The 17,361-nt window shown below is 53.1% G+C and overlaps 5 protein-coding genes across 5 annotated transcripts; 3 read left to right on the top strand and 2 right to left on the bottom strand.

Annotated features, from left to right (window-relative positions):
- Positions 1-788: 788 nt before the first annotated feature.
- Positions 789-2,671, bottom strand: SCP_0903450 (Probable glucose transporter rco-3; the record flags this gene model as incomplete). The annotated part of the gene is made up of 6 exons (XM_027761578.1): positions 789-944; positions 1,004-1,148; positions 1,206-1,566; positions 1,623-1,887; positions 1,942-2,327; positions 2,398-2,671. The coding sequence occupies 6 exons, from the start codon at positions 2,669-2,671 to the stop codon at positions 789-791; spliced, it is 1,587 nt and encodes a 528-aa protein (XP_027617379.1).
- Positions 2,672-5,093: 2,422 nt separating this feature from the next.
- Positions 5,094-7,501, bottom strand: SCP_0903440 (Dihydroxyacetone kinase 1; the record flags this gene model as incomplete). Its single annotated transcript, XM_027761577.1, has 12 exons — positions 5,094-5,460; positions 5,517-5,634; positions 5,693-6,056; positions 6,116-6,442; positions 6,503-6,644; positions 6,708-6,854; positions 6,910-6,927; positions 6,983-7,064; positions 7,118-7,135; positions 7,195-7,284; positions 7,336-7,434; positions 7,489-7,501. The coding sequence occupies 12 exons, from the start codon at positions 7,499-7,501 to the stop codon at positions 5,094-5,096; spliced, it is 1,785 nt and encodes a 594-aa protein (XP_027617378.1).
- A 584-nt stretch (positions 7,502-8,085) lies between these two features.
- SCP_0903430 (cysteine proteinase) lies at positions 8,086-12,425 on the top strand (the record flags this gene model as incomplete). The annotated part of the gene is made up of 8 exons (XM_027761576.1): positions 8,086-8,558; positions 8,611-9,306; positions 9,356-9,429; positions 9,482-9,900; positions 9,966-10,079; positions 10,135-10,218; positions 10,269-11,657; positions 11,715-12,425. 8 exons carry the CDS (start codon positions 8,086-8,088, stop codon positions 12,423-12,425), a joined length of 3,960 nt encoding a protein of 1,319 aa, XP_027617377.1.
- Positions 12,426-12,664: 239 nt separating this feature from the next.
- On the top strand, positions 12,665-15,056 carry SCP_0903420 (hypothetical protein; the record flags this gene model as incomplete). Its single annotated transcript, XM_027761575.1, has 8 exons — positions 12,665-12,864; positions 12,920-13,013; positions 13,086-13,259; positions 13,310-13,445; positions 13,502-14,409; positions 14,465-14,592; positions 14,658-14,807; positions 14,858-15,056. The coding sequence occupies 8 exons, from the start codon at positions 12,665-12,667 to the stop codon at positions 15,054-15,056; spliced, it is 1,989 nt and encodes a 662-aa protein (XP_027617376.1).
- A 235-nt stretch (positions 15,057-15,291) lies between these two features.
- On the top strand, positions 15,292-16,975 carry SCP_0903410 (hypothetical protein; the record flags this gene model as incomplete). Its single annotated transcript, XM_027761574.1, has 6 exons — positions 15,292-15,349; positions 15,410-15,661; positions 15,725-15,914; positions 15,969-16,036; positions 16,118-16,826; positions 16,888-16,975. The coding sequence occupies 6 exons, from the start codon at positions 15,292-15,294 to the stop codon at positions 16,973-16,975; spliced, it is 1,365 nt and encodes a 454-aa protein (XP_027617375.1).
- Positions 16,976-17,361: the final 386 nt, after the last annotated feature.

Raw genomic sequence — 17,361 nt, 5'->3', positions numbered from 1 at the left:
GCTGCCTCACAGATACGGCACACCACCCTGTCACTCTGTGTAGTCCATATCCTCCAAATAACTGCCGCGCAGCCGCGCCAAACCCGTCCAGTGTAATTCCGGATACCGCTAGCTAATAGCATGTCCGAGGGGTCCTGCCGTAGCGCTGACAGCTTCCGTCCACCATGCACGTCCCTGATCCATTCTGTACCCGCTTGCGGTCCTCCAATGTCGATTTCGACGCCTCGCTCTCTCAGCACCCCTCTTCTCATCATCTCTCTCGTGCGACGCGCCGTACGACGGCCTCCCTCTGGTAGCTTCCCATGTCCAGGCAGGCTCTCACAGCATGACTGGCGGCGGAGTGGAGCGACAGTGTAATTCATGCCTGGATCCCGTGTACATATTCCGAGCGTCCAGTCCGGTCAAAAATGGGGCGCGGCCATCGCACACATTGATCCAATATTATTCCACTCCGAGTGCAAACTTCTGTTAGTTCGTGAGAAGTTGACCATGCTGTCGGAGCGCTGCGGTAAATTGTCGGTCCTACGGGCAGGTAGCAAGACCGCCAGCACTCTGGACGACATGGGATTTGCATCGTTGAGGACATGCAGCAGCAGAATACGTCAATCTTGGACAGCTCAAGTCAAGCTCGAGTTACATAACGGAGAAAGAAATGCGTTAGACCGATTGCGTCGTAAAACTACTCGTTACACATTAATGGCAATTGCAATTCGAGACAATGGTTCATGTTTGGCATGTATGGTATAAACCCCACCCCGTAACGGCGAAGAAAAGTTAGAGACGGTCGCTCAGACCTTCTCTTCCGACGCCTTGTCGTCAATGTGGACCCTGGAGTCGGCGACGTGGACATTGTTCGCGATGAGCTCGCGGCGGTACTTGACGGAGGTGAGAGGGGTGGAGTTCTGGTACAAGATATCGATCTGCTCGAGCGAGAGGCCCTTGGTCTGATGTGCGAAGCCCTGTGAATAACCGGACAGCAACGGCACCAAAAGAAGGTACAGACCTCTGGTACGCAGAAGTAGGTGAAGATGAGGGCACCCAAACACGTAGAGCCCCATATGAAGAACACCTTGGCACCAAGCGCTGCGTTTCCTGGGCCGGTATTGACGAGGTATGGCGTGGCATACCCGATACCGAAGTTCCACAGCCTAACCGTCACAGACGTCAGCGTCTGTGTGCATCAAACGAAGCGCTGCGGGGCTCACCAGTTAGAGGCAACGGACATGGACATGGCCTTGGCACGGACGTTCAGCGGGAAAATCTCGCCGGTGATGATCCAAGCGATGGGACCCCAAGTCGATGCGAAGGCGGCAATGTAAATGCAGACAAGGGCAATCAGCCCCTGCTGGCCGGGCTTGTTGTGCACCGAGATGGTGACACCGATGATCGCGATAAGGAACTCGCAGATGCACATCAGCGCGGCACCCCAGAGCAGCAAGCTACGACGACCAAAGCGCTCGACACCCCACATGCCGGGGAGAGTCATGAAGACGTTAACAATGTTGGTGGCTACGGAGATGAGGAAGGGGTTGCTGATACCCGAGTTTGTGAAGAAGGTCGTGCCGTCTGCAGACGGTGATGAACAGGCAGGAAACACAAATAGAAGTACACGAAACACGTACAGTAAAAGATGAAGTTGATACCGGTGAGCTGCTGCCATGCCTGGATGAAGATACCGGTGAGGGTACGGAGGGCGATCTTGTTGTGGGTGAACCTGAAGCAGTCGAGGTAGGAGCTCTCGCCGAGCTCCTTCTCTTCATCGAGGTTGACACGGATCTCGTTGAGTTCTGTCTGAACCTCTGGGTCTTCAGGACGAAGACCAACGAGACGCGAGAGGGATTTGGCGGCAGCCTCATCACGGCCCTGCTTGATGAGCCAACGGGGTGACTGCAGGCGAGAAAGTGAGCGAGTGAATTGAGATAAGGCTAAAAATAGACTAGCCTCAGGAAGAAAGATCATGCCCGTGCAGAGGATAAACGCCCAAATGAACTGGATGGAAGTGGGGATTCTCCATGCAGCGTGGCTGTTGCGGTTCTTGGTCGCGTTGTTGAAGACGGAGGCGAGGAGCAGACCGATGGTGACAGCCCATTGGTAGCCGCCGACGACGGCACCACGAATCCATTTGGGCGCACACTCTGATTGGTACATGGGGATGAGGGTAGAGACAAGGCCGACACCGAGACCGGCGAAGACACGGCCAACGACGAAGGTGGGGAGGGTGTGAGAACCGACCTGAAGGGCGACGCCAAGGGAGAAGACGAGGGTGGAGACCATGATGCCGATGCGACGACCTAGGATGTCGGCAGCAGGAGCACCGAGAAGAGAACCTGGAAAAAGAAGGAGTGAGTGGGGGGATGGGGAGTACGGGGAAACAGAGGAAGAGAAGAAGAAGCTGACCGAAGAAGGTACCGGCGGAGAGAATGGAGACGACGAGAGACTGTCTGTTAGAGGGGAGGTAGTAACCGCTGGGGTAGTCTTTGAGGTCGGTTGTGGCGACACCAAAAGTCCTGAGCCAGTCGTTCATCTCGATGATGCCAGAGATGATACCGGTGTCATAACCGAAGAGGATGCCACCGAAGGCGGCGAAGGCGACGATACCGATGCCAGCGAGCTTGGACTTTGGTGCGTTGGCTCCGATACCTGCACCGGACGCGAGGGGACCACCTGGCATTGTGATAGCAGGGGAACGGGGGTAGGTAGTGCAGGGAAAGTGGGAAAAGAACCACGAGGCATGACAGTGGATCAGAGTGGTTTATATAGCAGAGCAGACATGCAGAAACGGAGATGGGAGCATGTGCGACATGTCTGTATGGGCGTTTCATCAGCCGCATCTGATGAATGAAGCTTTCCCCCAGGCACGGCACGACACCCCGCACCCCTCCCCGTGGGCAACGACATCCATGGCTAGTAGCATGTCACCATCCGCTGCGCACCATCCGAGGGCAGTCTCGAGCATGAGCGGGGAGACCGCTTAGGCGCGAGGCACGAGGAGAGAGCTGTAGCCTGACTGCCAAGCGAGCGACCTCCTCGCTTGCCTCTCCGCGCGTTTAACATATCCCGCTCCGAAATCCCGTTCTCTGCTTGCGCATTGGACGGCGACAACGAGCGACATCGGTTAAACACGTCAAACGGTTGCTTGCATGCACCTGCGAGAAGGCCATGGCGTCATGCTCTGCGACGACGCAGAGCACTTCCAATGTTCGCGACTTCGCGCGGGTCATCCATCGATATGACAATAGCCACCGAGGACCGTCCCGCCTCGAGATGGCACCGACGGAGACCTACAATATGTCGTAAGAAACCCGGTTTGAGAGCAAACATTAAGCTGGCGGACCGTTGCTGGCGAGGGTCCGCCATACTATGCCCGACGTCGGACCAAGCGCGGCCCGTCTGGAAGCTCCGTGAGCTTGAGTTTGACGTTTCCTTGCGTGCATTTGACACGAACGCGTTCTTATTTGACTCGGTAAACGGTGGACAGCCTGCGAGAAAGGACGGAGCACGCAGAGCAAAGTTCTCCCATTGCCAATGCCAAGGTGATCCTTTCCTGTCACGTGCCCCATGTACGCGATCAAACGCGATCGACGCCAAGCAGTTGGGCCTCGTCGCTGTACGGAAAGAGAGATCTTCGCAGTGCAACGTCCATGGCCGTAAGTGGGCCGTAAGCCGTTGGTGGTCCCTCAGCCAAGCACGCCGCCTGTTAACCACTACAACGCCATCCATCTTGACAACGAAATGCCATGCACACCGGTGACTCTAGATCCGATCCTGCCAGTGCGCAATCTGACTCACAGAGGCAACGCAGAGGTGCCAACTGCTTTCCACTCAAAACTTCCTAGCTCTGTGCCTGAGCCTGATACCCCCTGGGGCAAGGGGTCCCCGTGCATCCGGAGCATTCGGGCTCGCGGAGGTCAGCAGGTCGCGGTTCCCGAGTCCATTATGAACGCTGGCTGATCGCGGCGGGTGCTCGGTGCCTACGGTCGCGGTCACGCAGCCCGCCAGCCAGCATATCCTATCGCGGCTCATGTGCTCGCGCGGAACGCATCGAGGGCGATTCGCGAGTGTGCAATGTACCGCACGTCCTGTCTGACCGCGCTTGCGACAGTCCAGCGCTCAGGTCGCTGACCGCAATGACAATAATTAGATCTCGATGATCTAAAGCATATGGGTCTACGCGCCCATGTGACCGCTCACCTTCATTTCCTAGTGCGAACGCGTCCTGGATGCACCCGCATGCTCCGGTCTCTAGGTCGCTGCGGAGAAACTTCACCCTTCGATGCTCACCAAACCACTTACGTCCGACCCGGTCTCGGGTATGCAGGGATGATGATGAGGTCCATCATCTGTCAATCACCCATCCGAACCCACTGGGGGATCCGTCGGCTTCCTTTGCTCTTTCCCAACGAAGACCAGCATGAGTACAGGAACCCAGCACACGACACGCCGTGATAATGAACAGCGGTGATCTAATCCCCGTCCCCCCTTCTCCTAGGCTTTCCTTCCGTCCCATCTAGATGGTCAAGGTTGGGAGTAGCATTCACGTCAACGACCAAAAATGTAAACCGTCAGTCCGGAAAGGTCGACCGACTTCCTGTAGGTCTGGTCAGATCAACGACAAAGCTGCGGTCCGACGAGTCAAGCTAATCGCCCAATCTTGGAGCTCGACGTCAAGACATAGACTCCATTGCTCAGAATAGCTACCCCGTCCACCGAGTGGAGCAATCTGACGTTCGTGAACTCAATCGTATGAAACCGACTGTAACGAGGCAGGTCAGCAGCTCGCGCAATCAGCGCTCAGCGCTCAGCGCTAGGCCTCAAGTTACCGAAGGACAAGGTCTTCATTTTGTTATCCACGCCGGAGACCGACATCGTCGGTTCGTATCGTACATGCTCGCGCTAGACAGAAAGTCGCCCAATTTGATGTCGGAGACGTCGCCTTGCACATCTGCCCCAAAAGGAAAACAAATCTGAACTCTAGATTCTACAGGGATGCAAGTATTTCGCCCACACAGCGGGAGAAGACTCCACCGACATGGGCACATATGCTTGACAGACAGATAATGTACACTGTGGATACACTGCGCGTCCATTTATTTTCAAGCAAGGAGATTTTCCACGATGACCTTGACACCCCATGCGCCCGGGTCTGGGACCCTCTCTTGTCTGAGCCTGTCGCCTTCTACGTAGGCACTGCGGCCGGCCTTCGCCTCCAGATCACGCGTCTTGAGCGCAGCGTCGCTCGCTGCCTTCACCGCGCCGCTGAAGTCGGTCGTGTTCGCCGGCAATGCTGTAACGAAAGCTTCAAGGGGATCAACCAGCGTGCGCGATGGCGGACGGGCGCGGGTGTAGGTGTAGAGCTTCTCGAGCGCAGACGTCAGAGCAGCAGACCACTGGACAGACGTCAGGGTACTTTTGCCGGAGAATTGCGCTTGGAGACCTTGAGCGAGGCCAGAGAAGAATATTCTGAACAAGATCGCAGATCACGATTCGCACATCATAAGTAAAGGGAAATGGCTCACGAGTAAAGGGCTCCGCTGGTTCCGCCCATCTGCTCCTCCGCCACCTTTGACACGGATATAACGGAGCGGACGACGTCCTCGCCTGTGATATTTCCGTTCTGCACTTCTCGGAGCACCGCTGGGAATTTCCATCCCAATCAGCGTCATATGCGTGATCTTCAGATGTGCGGACTCACCCTGCGCGCCGGTCTTGAGTGTCAGCCCACAGTCGCCGTCTCCGGCGATGATGTCCATCCGGGTAATCTCCGGCTCCGCCTCAACGAGCCCCTGGCATGCTCGCTCTACGGCAGCTACGAACGTCTTCGGGTCTTCAGCAGTCAACGCCGTGACATCGCGGGCCGCTGCGACAGGTGCCGTGCCGGACGTCTGCTTCACTTGCACTGAGGATGGTAGAGGCGGTGAACCAGATGCCCACTTCCATCCGGACGCGTTGGCCTTCTCGTCCAGTAGGGAGAGTATAAGGGAGGCCGGAGGGCCCGTTTCATCGGCGTGAGGGAGGAGGAGCAGGGTGATTGAGAAGCCAGGCATGTTCAGACTGGTCTATAGGGGCCATAAGTTTAAGACTGCCAACGGGACGATGCGTAGGGTAAAGTACCAACCATGAATGTGCCCGCCAGGACGCGTTCAACTTGCAGACCGGCCTTGACTGCCACCCTCCTGGCCTCGCCTACTATGCCGCTGAGCTCGAGCTCACTAGTCCCACCCAGATTGTTAACGAGTAGGACGACTTTGTCCTTACCACGGAAGGGGAGGAAAGATCGGTCGGGATCCGTGGTAGACGTGAGGAATTCGATGAGCTGCGGCATCAGCTCGTTCAGCGGCGGTACGGGTGAGAGACGGCGGTTACCCGGCTCGTTGTGGATCCCCATACCGATCTCGATTTCTGAAGGTGAGAGGTGCGATTCGGAGGCGGCAGTACCGGGTACCTTGCGAAACGGGGGTTAATCAAACCGGTATTGCGACACATAGGGTCGAAATAATCTTACATGGCAGTGCTCCAAGCTAACGCCGATGGTACCCGTTCTTGAAGCAACCCATTGAGCAACAGAATATACCTCGTCGAGGCTTGCGCCTCTCTTTGCAAGGGCCCCGGCGATCTTATATACGAGCACAGTACCCGCAAGACCTCTGCAAAAAGATTGGTGGGTTAGGTACATTGCAAACGAAAATATATATATTCTAAATGAGCACCTTCGGCCAACAATGCGACCCTGGGTCTTGCCCACAGCAACGTCATCGCCGACGATGACAAACTTGACACGGTCAGCTTTCGTGGGATGCAACGCGGCGTACTGTTCCTTTGCCAGGCCGAAATTCAGAACATCGCCGGTGTAATTCCTCAAAACAGCTGTCAGCGTGGAAAATACAGGCATGAAACTGGCCTGAAATTCACTTCACGATGATAACGGTTCTGGTGAAATCAAACGTTAAGTATCGACCACTACGGAGGATGAATTCACACAGACCCCTTTTCATTCTCTGTCAAATCGATGCCCCGACGGACTTGACTTGCGTTAGGAGACGCGAACACGCTTCCGCATACGGCAGCTGAATGTCGGAATATTTAGGGTTGTTTGGGAACACACACAGAGTATACTTACCGGTAAGCATGCCATCGCCTGAATTGCACGGTGATCCTCAGCATGAAGCTATGACGTCATTGTTGAAAAGTACTCGCCCACGAAACCTGAATGAGCTGGTTCGTGTCCCGATCCGCCACCGCAGATGAGAGCGACCTTGGTATGATCCGGAGATGTCACATAGACCACTGAAGGCAGACATCATGAGCAGAGGGAATACAGCATATAGCAACACTTACCCTTGTCTGCGCGATCAAGTGAGAGTTGCGGATTTAAGGTACAAAGGCCTTCGAGGGACTCGACGACAAGATCCTCATGAGTGTTCAAAAAATGTTTGGCTGTAGGTTTTGTGATCAGCCCAAGGAGGCTCAAGCTGAGGGTCAGACACGCACATTGGATGGACATGGCGGTTCTTGGGTGATTGAGGAGAGGGAGGGCAGCATGCATATGCTATATAGTGCGCCATTGGAACGATCTAGGTCAGGAGACTACAGGTGTAGCGAAAGCAGCGTCGAGCAGATTCCAGCCTTGTGACCTGACGAGAGGCCTACGAGAGGCCCGGATCTCCTATCTTTAGGTCCACCAACGTATGCAGATCGATGCACGGTGTCAATCAATCATAGCTCACAGCAGAAAACATGATTTTTCCATCGGTCTATGCAATTGTTTAATTAGACTGTAGATGAAACCAAGTAGCTTTAAATTTGCTTGTCGGGATCAGACAATTAGTATTGTGGTAACATTAATTGAGGAGTCGGACTAGCTCATCAATATACATACCAGACATTATTTAACAACAGAATAACGACGCGTGACATGTGGCGCAGGCAACGCGTAGGCCAACGAGCGCGTGCAACTCACACATTCCATCCTCCATCTCACTCTGTGCAGCTGCAAATGCTATGCTGACTCCACCATCCCCATATCGTTCACCCAATAACATACCCCAGGACACCAACAATAGTCGCAAAAGGCAGCGCTCACAATCCATGCAATCAGACCCCTCTTCTTCCTCTCCCAAACGTTCCATCTCCGAGGATCCTGCACAAGATTCTATCCGAACCTCGCAGTTTCAAGAAATGTCTGCTCTGTCCCTCTCTGAGTCTGGGCTCGATCACGAAATAGATTCCTATATGGCTGAGCAAGGAGAAACCCCCGACCCATCCAATCATGTCGCCTTCCTGACTCCCGCGCAAAAGCTCCAGGCCGTCGAGCCACTCTATAAATCTCCCATGAAGATCGGCGAAACGTGGTATGTCGTGTCTCGACGATGGTACAAACGTTGGCATAAAGCGTGTTCCGGTGAAGTCGATAAGGAGGGCCCAGTGGCAGAGAAGGATCTGGGGCCCGTCGACAACTCACCTTTGGTGGATGTCGCTGGAAATCTCACATCCCCTTCCATGGTTGAACATGTAGATGTCGAGTTCGTTCCAGAGCAGGTATGGATGTTGTTCGTTGAATGGTATGTGTTCCGAAAGATGTGGATCTTCTCGATATTGAAAATGTGTGCTTAGGTATGGCGAACCGCCCTTTCCGCTGCCTCGGAAAGTCATCGCTCGAGGAATTATAGAGGAACCTTCCCTAGAGCTCCATCCCCCCCAAGTAAAATTATACGTCCTCACCCGCGCCACCCACACTGGCGTACCCGGTGTCACAAATCCACCTTATGGTGTCAGTATTTCAATCAAGGACACTCTGAAATCCGTATGCGAGAGCTTCTTCCAACGATGCACAGAATGCGCCTCAGGCACTAAGTCCTATCGTGTATGGAAGCTCGCTGACGGCGGCTCTTCTTGGGGCCAGTTGCATGTCACCCCAGACATGTTGAAACAGCGTGGCGCAACTCTGTTGGAGCCAACGCAGAGAACAGTTGAAGAAGAGATGATAGAATCAGGCGACGCTTTCGTTGTTGAGTTCCGGGAGGATGGCGAATGGCTGGTCGACGCCGGGGAACTCTCGTCAGGGCAGACGAGCACCGCATCCTCGTCCACCTCTCAATCCACCTCTACAACGGGTATTGGCACACTTTTTAACTCCGAGACCAACTTCTTCAACCAGATACAGACGAAGACGCCAGCCTCGACGATCGTATCGAGTGGCATCTCGTCATCTTCTACTCTCAAGCCTGCTGTCTCTATCAAGCCGGGGTTTTCTGCTGGTCGTCCCAAAGATATCAATTTGGAACCTGGCATCTTGGGGTTGGGAAACATGTGAGTTTGCTTTAGCTTGACCAGAATCACTATCTCACGTTATGTCAAGGGGCAACACTTGCTTCATGAACTCTGCGCTGCAGTGTTTGGCACACTCGAAGGAGTTGACGGATTATTTTCTTAGTGCGTTCGCTCTCTTTCCCTTACCGTCTGGGTTCATTAATGCTTGTATCAGCTGGAGTATTTGAGGAGGAGCTAAACGTCGATAATCCTCTTGGCATGCAGGGTGCGATCGCTCAGGCTTATGGCGCCCTTCTCCGTCGTATATGGACTCCAACATCGAGCAATACTTCCTACTCCCCACGCGAGTTTAAGCAAGCACTGCAGCGATTCGCACCCCAGTTCAGCGGGTATCAGCAGCAAGACTCTCAAGAGCTAGTTGCATTCCTGCTGGATGGGCTGCATGAGGATTTGAACCGTGTACTCAAGAAGCCGTATGTTGAGAAGCCCGACTGGGAAGGCGGTGGGAACCTAGAGCTCGTCCGGTTGGCGAACGAGTCTTGGGACGGATATATGAAGCGAAATGACAGTGTCATCGTTGATCTCTTCCAAGGCCAATATCAAAGCACATTGGTATGCCCGGAGTGTGACAAGGTATCGTCCCCTTGCATACCAGAGGCCGCGAATTTGCTTTACTAAATGCGACATATCGGACATAGGTTTCCATCACGTTCGACCCATTCATGTATCTCACGTTACCTCTTCCAGTCCAGAAAAAGTGGATGCATACCGTGTTCTATATTCCATGGGGTTTGGATAAGCCGCACGTGAAGGTAACATTATGCGCTGCCAAGAAACCATTCCCTCTGCTTAGTTTCACTCTTACAGGTTCCAGTTGAAATCAACAGGGACGCCTCATTCAAAGACTTGCGACAATTACTGGGCCGGTGGATGTCTGCCAACCCTGATCATGTGGGAGCCTTATCCTGTAGTGGATTGATCATTGCCTAATTGTAACACAGCTTCTTACCTTGGAGGTGTTCAGCCACCGCTTCTACAAGAACTTGGACGACACGGTCTTGTGCGGTGATATGGCGGAAAATGACATCATCGTCTGTTTCGAGCTGCCTTGCCATTCACAGCAGAGTCGGACATACAAGCATCGATCTGACGACCCATTCATTGTTCCTGTATTCCTCAACGATTTTATACCACGACAAAGTTTTGGCCGCAGCACCAGCTTGTTCGGTTATCCTTTCATTATCGTTATCGACCGCAAGCAAGCCACCATGGTGGATGATATGTACGATGCAGTGGTGGATCGTCTGCAACGCTGGACAACCAATATCCGTGACCTGTTCACATGGGAAGCCGTATCAGTTTCCGAGCAAGTGGATATCCCCATCGCCGACTCCTTAGACGCTATCGTGCACATTCCTATAACAGGTCCCCCAGACTCCATCACAGAAATCAAGGAGAATGGGGAGGTAGTCACCGTAGAAGAAGTGGCACCGGAGGAGGGCGACATTGCCGATGAGAAGGAGGCGGTTGTGCGAGGGCAAGACCTTGATGCTATGGACACCGATTCTGTCAATGACATCAACGAGGAACCTCGCAAAGTCGGTTTCAAGAAGGGTCTATTCCGTCTACGGTTGCAGTCTGGAAATTCTCCGTATGGTGTCGGCTTTGGATCTTTCGGATTGACCGGTCAACGTTTCGACAGCTGGGAGCACCGCGAGTCAGTGGCAAGAATGGAACCGGACGCCTCGTCACCTCCAGTACTCTTGCGCGAGGGCGATATGTTCTTTTGCGAGTTCGATGAGAACATGAAGGCCTATTATTTCGGAGATGAGAAGAACCATCCATGGGATACCTGGAAGGAGTTCATCCATCCCGAGTTCAGGGAGGCCGCGCAAGCCGCGGCATTGAAAAAGAACAAGGGTATTTCTCTCCAGGACTGTTTGGACGAGTTCACTCGGCAGGAGAAGCTGGGAGAGGACGATTTGTGGTACTGCCCTCGTTGCAAGAAGCACCAACAGGCTACGAAGCGATTCGATTTGTGGAAGGTCCCCGATATGCTCGTCGTCCATCTGAAGAGGTTCAGTAACAGTCGAACTCTGAGGGACAAAATCGACACGTTCGTCGACTTCCCCATTCAAGGGCTCGATCTCTCGCAGATGGTCGGTGAACGACAAGTCGCGAAAAAGCTAATGGAGGAAGGCATCGATATCTTATCTCTTGGACTCCACGACTTGGAAGAGCCGTTGATCTACGACTTGTATGCAGTGGACGAACACCTCGGTGGCCTTGGAGGCGGTCACTATCGTGCTTATGCTTTGAACCATCGCAACGGGCAGTGGTACCATTTCGACGATTCGTATGTGACACCATCTCGGGCAGAAGCTGCAGTGGTACGTGCTCTCTCTGATGCATTTGTATTCATTCTCTGATACCTAATTGGTCGGCAGAACGCCAATGCTTACCTCCTCTTCTATAAGAGACGTACGTCTCGACCTCTTGGTGGTAAAAGCTACGCCAGGGTCGAGGCTGCGAAGAGCAAGCCGAAGTCCTTGGAATCTGTCCAGCAAGAACAATCTCAGTTGCCGACTCCTCCCGATGAACCCATTGTTAAGTCAGCTTTTGAGTCACAACCGCAGTTCGCATCTCTCAAGAGAGCGGCGACCGAGCGATTTACCTCATTGCCGATCAGGCGTCAGTATGAGGATGGATGGCCCACGCCACAGTCTGATTCACGATCGTCGCCAGACTCTTCTCCACCACCACTCGATGACGGCGATCCCCCACCATCCTTCGAGGAGTCGCAATCACCAACCTCCCTTGATGCCCTTGCACTCTCTGCACACCAGCTTGACTATCCGGATCCATCATCAAGAGGTTCGCCTACCTCGTCCAACGAAGCAGAACCGGACCTGGAGCTAGAGCTGGGCCAGGAGAACGAGAACATGTCTTGGACTTCGGTGCTTTCGTCAGGGGGTGCCTTGCACGATGTCCTGCAACTGACTAACGTTGCTTTACCTGGAGAGCCCTCTGACGTGATTATGAACAATTACCTCCGGTCGGTTGACGACGAGCGCGAAGACACGCTGGATTCTCCACGAGCATCTTGGTCGTCGACGCGCAAGACAGCTGATGGTGACCTTTCGGACATTGACATGTAGTGTAGATGAAGTTGTACTAATGATTGCAATCCCCTAATTGTCGATAGAGCACTCTAATAAACCGCAGATGTTCTCTTATGAGCCATCGCGAGGGCTACACCATCTGCTCTGTTAGATGCGCATGCGTGCACTTGTACTGTAAGGATCGTGATCTTACTGAATTTGCCTCCGCGGCGTCCGTACTACTCTGTTTCTCCGCTCATGCACCTCCACTGCAAAGGACCGTTTGAGGTCTCGATATGAGTAGAATTCCACCGGGGCTGCTCTATCTAACCATCTACAATCCAGCGCTTCGTCCCGCCATTCCGACGCAAGAAGATGACGAGGATGCAGAGGAGCAAGCACAGATTCTATTCTACACTGCTCGGGAGCGCGCCGTATCTCGGGATCGGATACTCAGACAAGTCGGCCTCTGTAAGGCCTTGATCAGCTTCTCGGAGTGAGTATATTGCTGTCAGCGCAGTTCTCGTATTGTAATACGTTCATACGGGCAGGTTGTTCAATCCCGAAAATGTGTGCTCCAACGTCCACTCGCAGGCGAGGCGAATGGTCATGCTCTCTCCTGAACCTGACTTCTGGATACATGCAGTGAGTGGTCTTCCCATTGTTCGCAACGGTAATTATCGATATTCAGTCGCTAATCCAGCAGAACTCGCACAGTGCTTCGAGGTAGCCAAGACACCTCGACCTGCCGCGGCAAGGAGCAAACATCAGGAAAAGGGGAAGGGGAAGGATCATCCCACTCGGGAAGACGTGGTCTATGACTACCATGACGGGTCTGTCCATGACCTCTCCTTACGGGCACACATCCTGTTTGGATACGAGCTTTTTAAGGTATGTTAACAAGGGGTTGTCGTTTGGCTGCGACTTAACACCTGTATTAGCTGACTCATGGAACTCTGACTTCCATCCTGTCTTCGCTTGGACAAAACGCCTTAGAGTTGCAGCTGGAACGCTTTTTCACCGTATGGGCGTGGAAGTGGGATATAGTCCAGGACACCAATTTCAGCGCTTACTTGGGTGCGTCGCGTGAGCTTTGTTAGATCTCTCTCTAACCGCTGTGCGCTTGTATTCAGGCGTACCACGGCACCCGCTATGTCCATCGTTAACGCCTGTACTCAATGGATTCGGACTGCAATGCCCCGAGGATACTGTTCCTTTCGTGCTCGTTCCTCCATACCTTGTCCCATCCACTCGGTTTTCGACTGCAAGATACCCGATGTGTCTCATACAGCATATAATGTCTCGTATACCGCCACCGCTGCCCCTCAATGGAAGTAATCCCACCTTGTCAACGACCCCCGAGCAGCGCCAGTCCACAAGTATGAGTGGCACGGGTCCCGATGAAAGGCTCGCCACCAGTGACAAGAAGCCTCATGACGGCTCGGCGCAAGGAAGCACGTTCCTCGCCATGCCAAACATGAACGTGAAGTGGAATTGGCCAGGATACTTGACTTTCGGCAGAGGATCCTCAGCGAAGACATCTCAGGTCTCGCCCTCATCGCAAGACGTATGTACTACAAGTCCGGAGAATAGCAAGGTTGATGAGGAGACAGCGGATGAAGACCAGAGGAACGTTGTTGATGTGGATGCGCAGTCTTTACAGGAGGCAATCTCGACTGACAACATCCATATACCGGCTTCACCTCTTGATACATCCCCAGCTTCTTCAGCGAAGCCCCTGGAGGCTCGATCAACGCAAATAGGTGCTGATTCCGACACTATTCCTCCGGTCTCGGAAGAAGGTACACGTAGTGATACCTATATTGATGTTCCATCTACTGTTATCGCAGAGGCCATCACCAAAAGTAAAGATCCTGAAACCCCTGTGACAGGCAGAGATACATCTTCTCCCACCGTCTCTGAAGAGGAGTTGTTTCAGGAAGAGAGGAAGCCCATGCCAAGCTATCTGTCTACGACAGTGCATCTCTCAGAAACTGGTGAGATCTCCGACACCCGAAGAAGGCGAATATGGCATCTCACTGTAAGTATCACAAGTCGTGACATGTTGAATGACTCTCTCTCTCATACCTGTACAGAGCAATGAGTTGACATTCGCACTTGTCACCGAGTACGATTCAGATGCTGAACAGCTACCTCCTGCCGAAACAGTAATCGCGATGCTGGATAGAATACGCAGTGTCATTGTTGTGGAGAAGCAGAAGGCGTACGCACTTCACTATCGATGGTTGGCAAACACTGATAGTTATTCGATTGTCTCCTACGAAGCAGTGCCGCAGAAGCGACCATCCCCAGCGCAGCAAAGATTTTGCAGCCTGAAGACAGACATGTTATTTCTGCAGGCGGATTTACAAGGTCTCCGAGCGCCGGATTATCTTCTGAGACAGAGCAGCTATTCAACGGTCAGCAAATGCTACACAGGTGAGTCGACCGTCCATGGAACTCATATCATCGTTGAGAGCCATCTACAGTGATTTGGATGTTCTGGAGGTGTTCTCGCGAGGGCAGAATCCACAGCACTGGCATATCTCGAAGCGCGGATTAGGCGTGGGCGTAGATGGGCTTCCGGTTGAAGGGGAGGTCTATATGCAAATTGCGCGGAAGGAGAGCACCCTGACAGACGTCGACAATGAGTTGGCGGGAGTTATGCGGAGATTTCTAGAGCAATAAGACATCATTCCACATTTCTCTCTCACAGATCATACCTCTGAGTCAGTATGACTCCTAGGAAAGTCAGTAACGAGCTTACCTGGAGCTGGCTATGTAACATGCTTTCGACTTGGCAAGGGTGCTGCGAGGCGGTGGCTGTGTATTTGGCACTGTTTACGCAGCTGACAATGAAAGCAACAAACCCAAGCCTGATCTGCTACCACAACCACCACCACCGCGCACCGCCTTCGCCATCATGGACACCCCGTCTTCTTCAGCAGCAGCTCTTAAACGCGAAATCGCACGCCTTTCAGGTGACATAGCTACTCTTCTCGCTTCAAGGTCCTGCCTGAACAATCCGTCTCTTATCTCAGGTGCCATCAACCGTCACAAAACCGGTGAACAAGTTTCACGCCCGCCAACATACCCCCCAGCTCGTCCCAGAAACAACGTCTACATCAACCCGAATTACAAGCCCCCCAGCAAGACCTCAAAGCCAGCATCATCAACTGTTCGGCCGGTGTATCAACAGCGCTCAGTCGCTCCCAGCACCGCGCAAAAGCGTGATGTTGTGATCAGTGGGGTCGCTTTCGAATCTTCAGGTCGCTCGTTGGTGCGGAAGGACTGTGCGTTATATTGTCTGTAGTAGTTGAGCCTTTCTTGCTAACGTTCCATTTTGCGCACGATAGTACCGAAACCAGCTCCAGCCAGTATTAGCAAAACCCTCATATCTCAACCCACAATATCTCATACTACCTTCACAAGAAACAAAGCAGGAACACTGGTGAACACCAACCGATCTTACAAGTCGAAGGCTTCGCGGCGAGGACGCCCTACTGGCCGCAACATGACATTGGACAATACCCGAAGGCCGTATCAGTCCGTCGGGTTCTGCAACTTCGAGCGCGAGTCTCTTCTTACCCACTCTTTTAGACCTCGTCGCTTGTCGAGCAAGCGTTCGAAGTATTCCGACAAGCCATGTCCCCGCTTCACAACAACAGGTGCGTATCTATTTCTGGACCCACAGAATGCGTCGCGAACACGCGTTCGGCGGTGTCTACTCACCAAACTGTGACAAACAGGTGTCTGCAACCGCGGTCTCACCTGCATGTATCAGCATGATCCAGCCAAAATTGCTATCTGCTGGAATTTCCTTCAAGGTTCATGCCCTAACACTGCTGAGACTTGCCCCCTTTCACACGAGCCTACTCCGGAACGTACTCCGCTCTGTGTCCACTTTGCGAACAACGGTCGCTGTACCCGATCGAACTGCCCTTTCCCTCATGTCCGTGTTGGTCAGCGGCATGGTGTTTGTCGCGACTTCGCAGTGTTAGGCTACTGTGAAAAGGGCTTGGATTGCGACAAACAGCACGTTCGCGAGTGCCCCGACTTCGCGGAGAAGGGCACGTGCACGACGAAGGGATGCAAGCTTCCTCATGTGATTCGCGCCAACCGCGCCCGCAAGATTGCAGCTCAAACGTCGACTGGCTCTCCGGCGTCAACCCCAAGGGGTGCTTTATCAGTGGCTGGCGCAGCTGAAGAGAGTGCTCTTCCCGTTTTCGCCGCTACTTCTGTCGAATCTGGTGCAGGTGCTGACCTTTCCATTTCTCCGCCGGTCACGGCAGAAGATGCACAGCTTGGGGATGAGTATATTTCGCTGACATTCCATGAAAGCGAGAGCGATGATGATCACGAGGACAGTGACGACGAGGATGAGGACGAGGAAGAAGAGGAAGAGGGTGATATACCCCACGATCAAGCCGAGAGGATAGATTCTAATAGCGATGATGTGTAATTGGTGCATAATATTCGATATTGGTTGTAATATGACGGTTTGTATTGTCTTATATAGGATGCCTTCATATTGGATGCCTTCCCAGGATTTGGAGACAGTCCGGACCATAAGTTGGAGTGTGAAAGGAACTGCTGCGTCGGAATAGGAAGTTTTTCGGAACCACAGCAGCGCGACACCGGTATTTTTAATCCGAGTTCTAGAGGAGTCGGGGGTGGCATGATGGGAAGGGCGGGAGCCAGCGAGGCCGATGGCACGGTAGTCGAAATTCGCGTTTAGAGAGATGTTTTGAATCTCCAGAGGGGAGGGGATAACGCCTTTGCAGATTCGACGTGCGGAAATCAACCCGCAAACGTGCCGAAGTGATTTAGAGAATATATTTAGTTTACAACCGTCTCTAAACGCCCGCGGGAACGCATCCATTGTCGGCAGAGTGTGGAACATTATAAGATTGGATATTGCGATGTCGAGGTCATGTCAAGAGTCTCCCTCACGTTTTAGACATTCTGTAATGGTGCATCAGAGAGCATACGA

Source organism: Sparassis crispa, assembly GCF_003851025.1.
Source record: "Sparassis crispa DNA, contig_000008F, whole genome shotgun sequence".
In the NCBI taxonomy this organism is placed as follows: domain Eukaryota; kingdom Fungi; phylum Basidiomycota; class Agaricomycetes; order Polyporales; family Sparassidaceae; genus Sparassis; species Sparassis crispa.
This window is presented reverse-complemented; position numbering and strand designations above follow the sequence as displayed.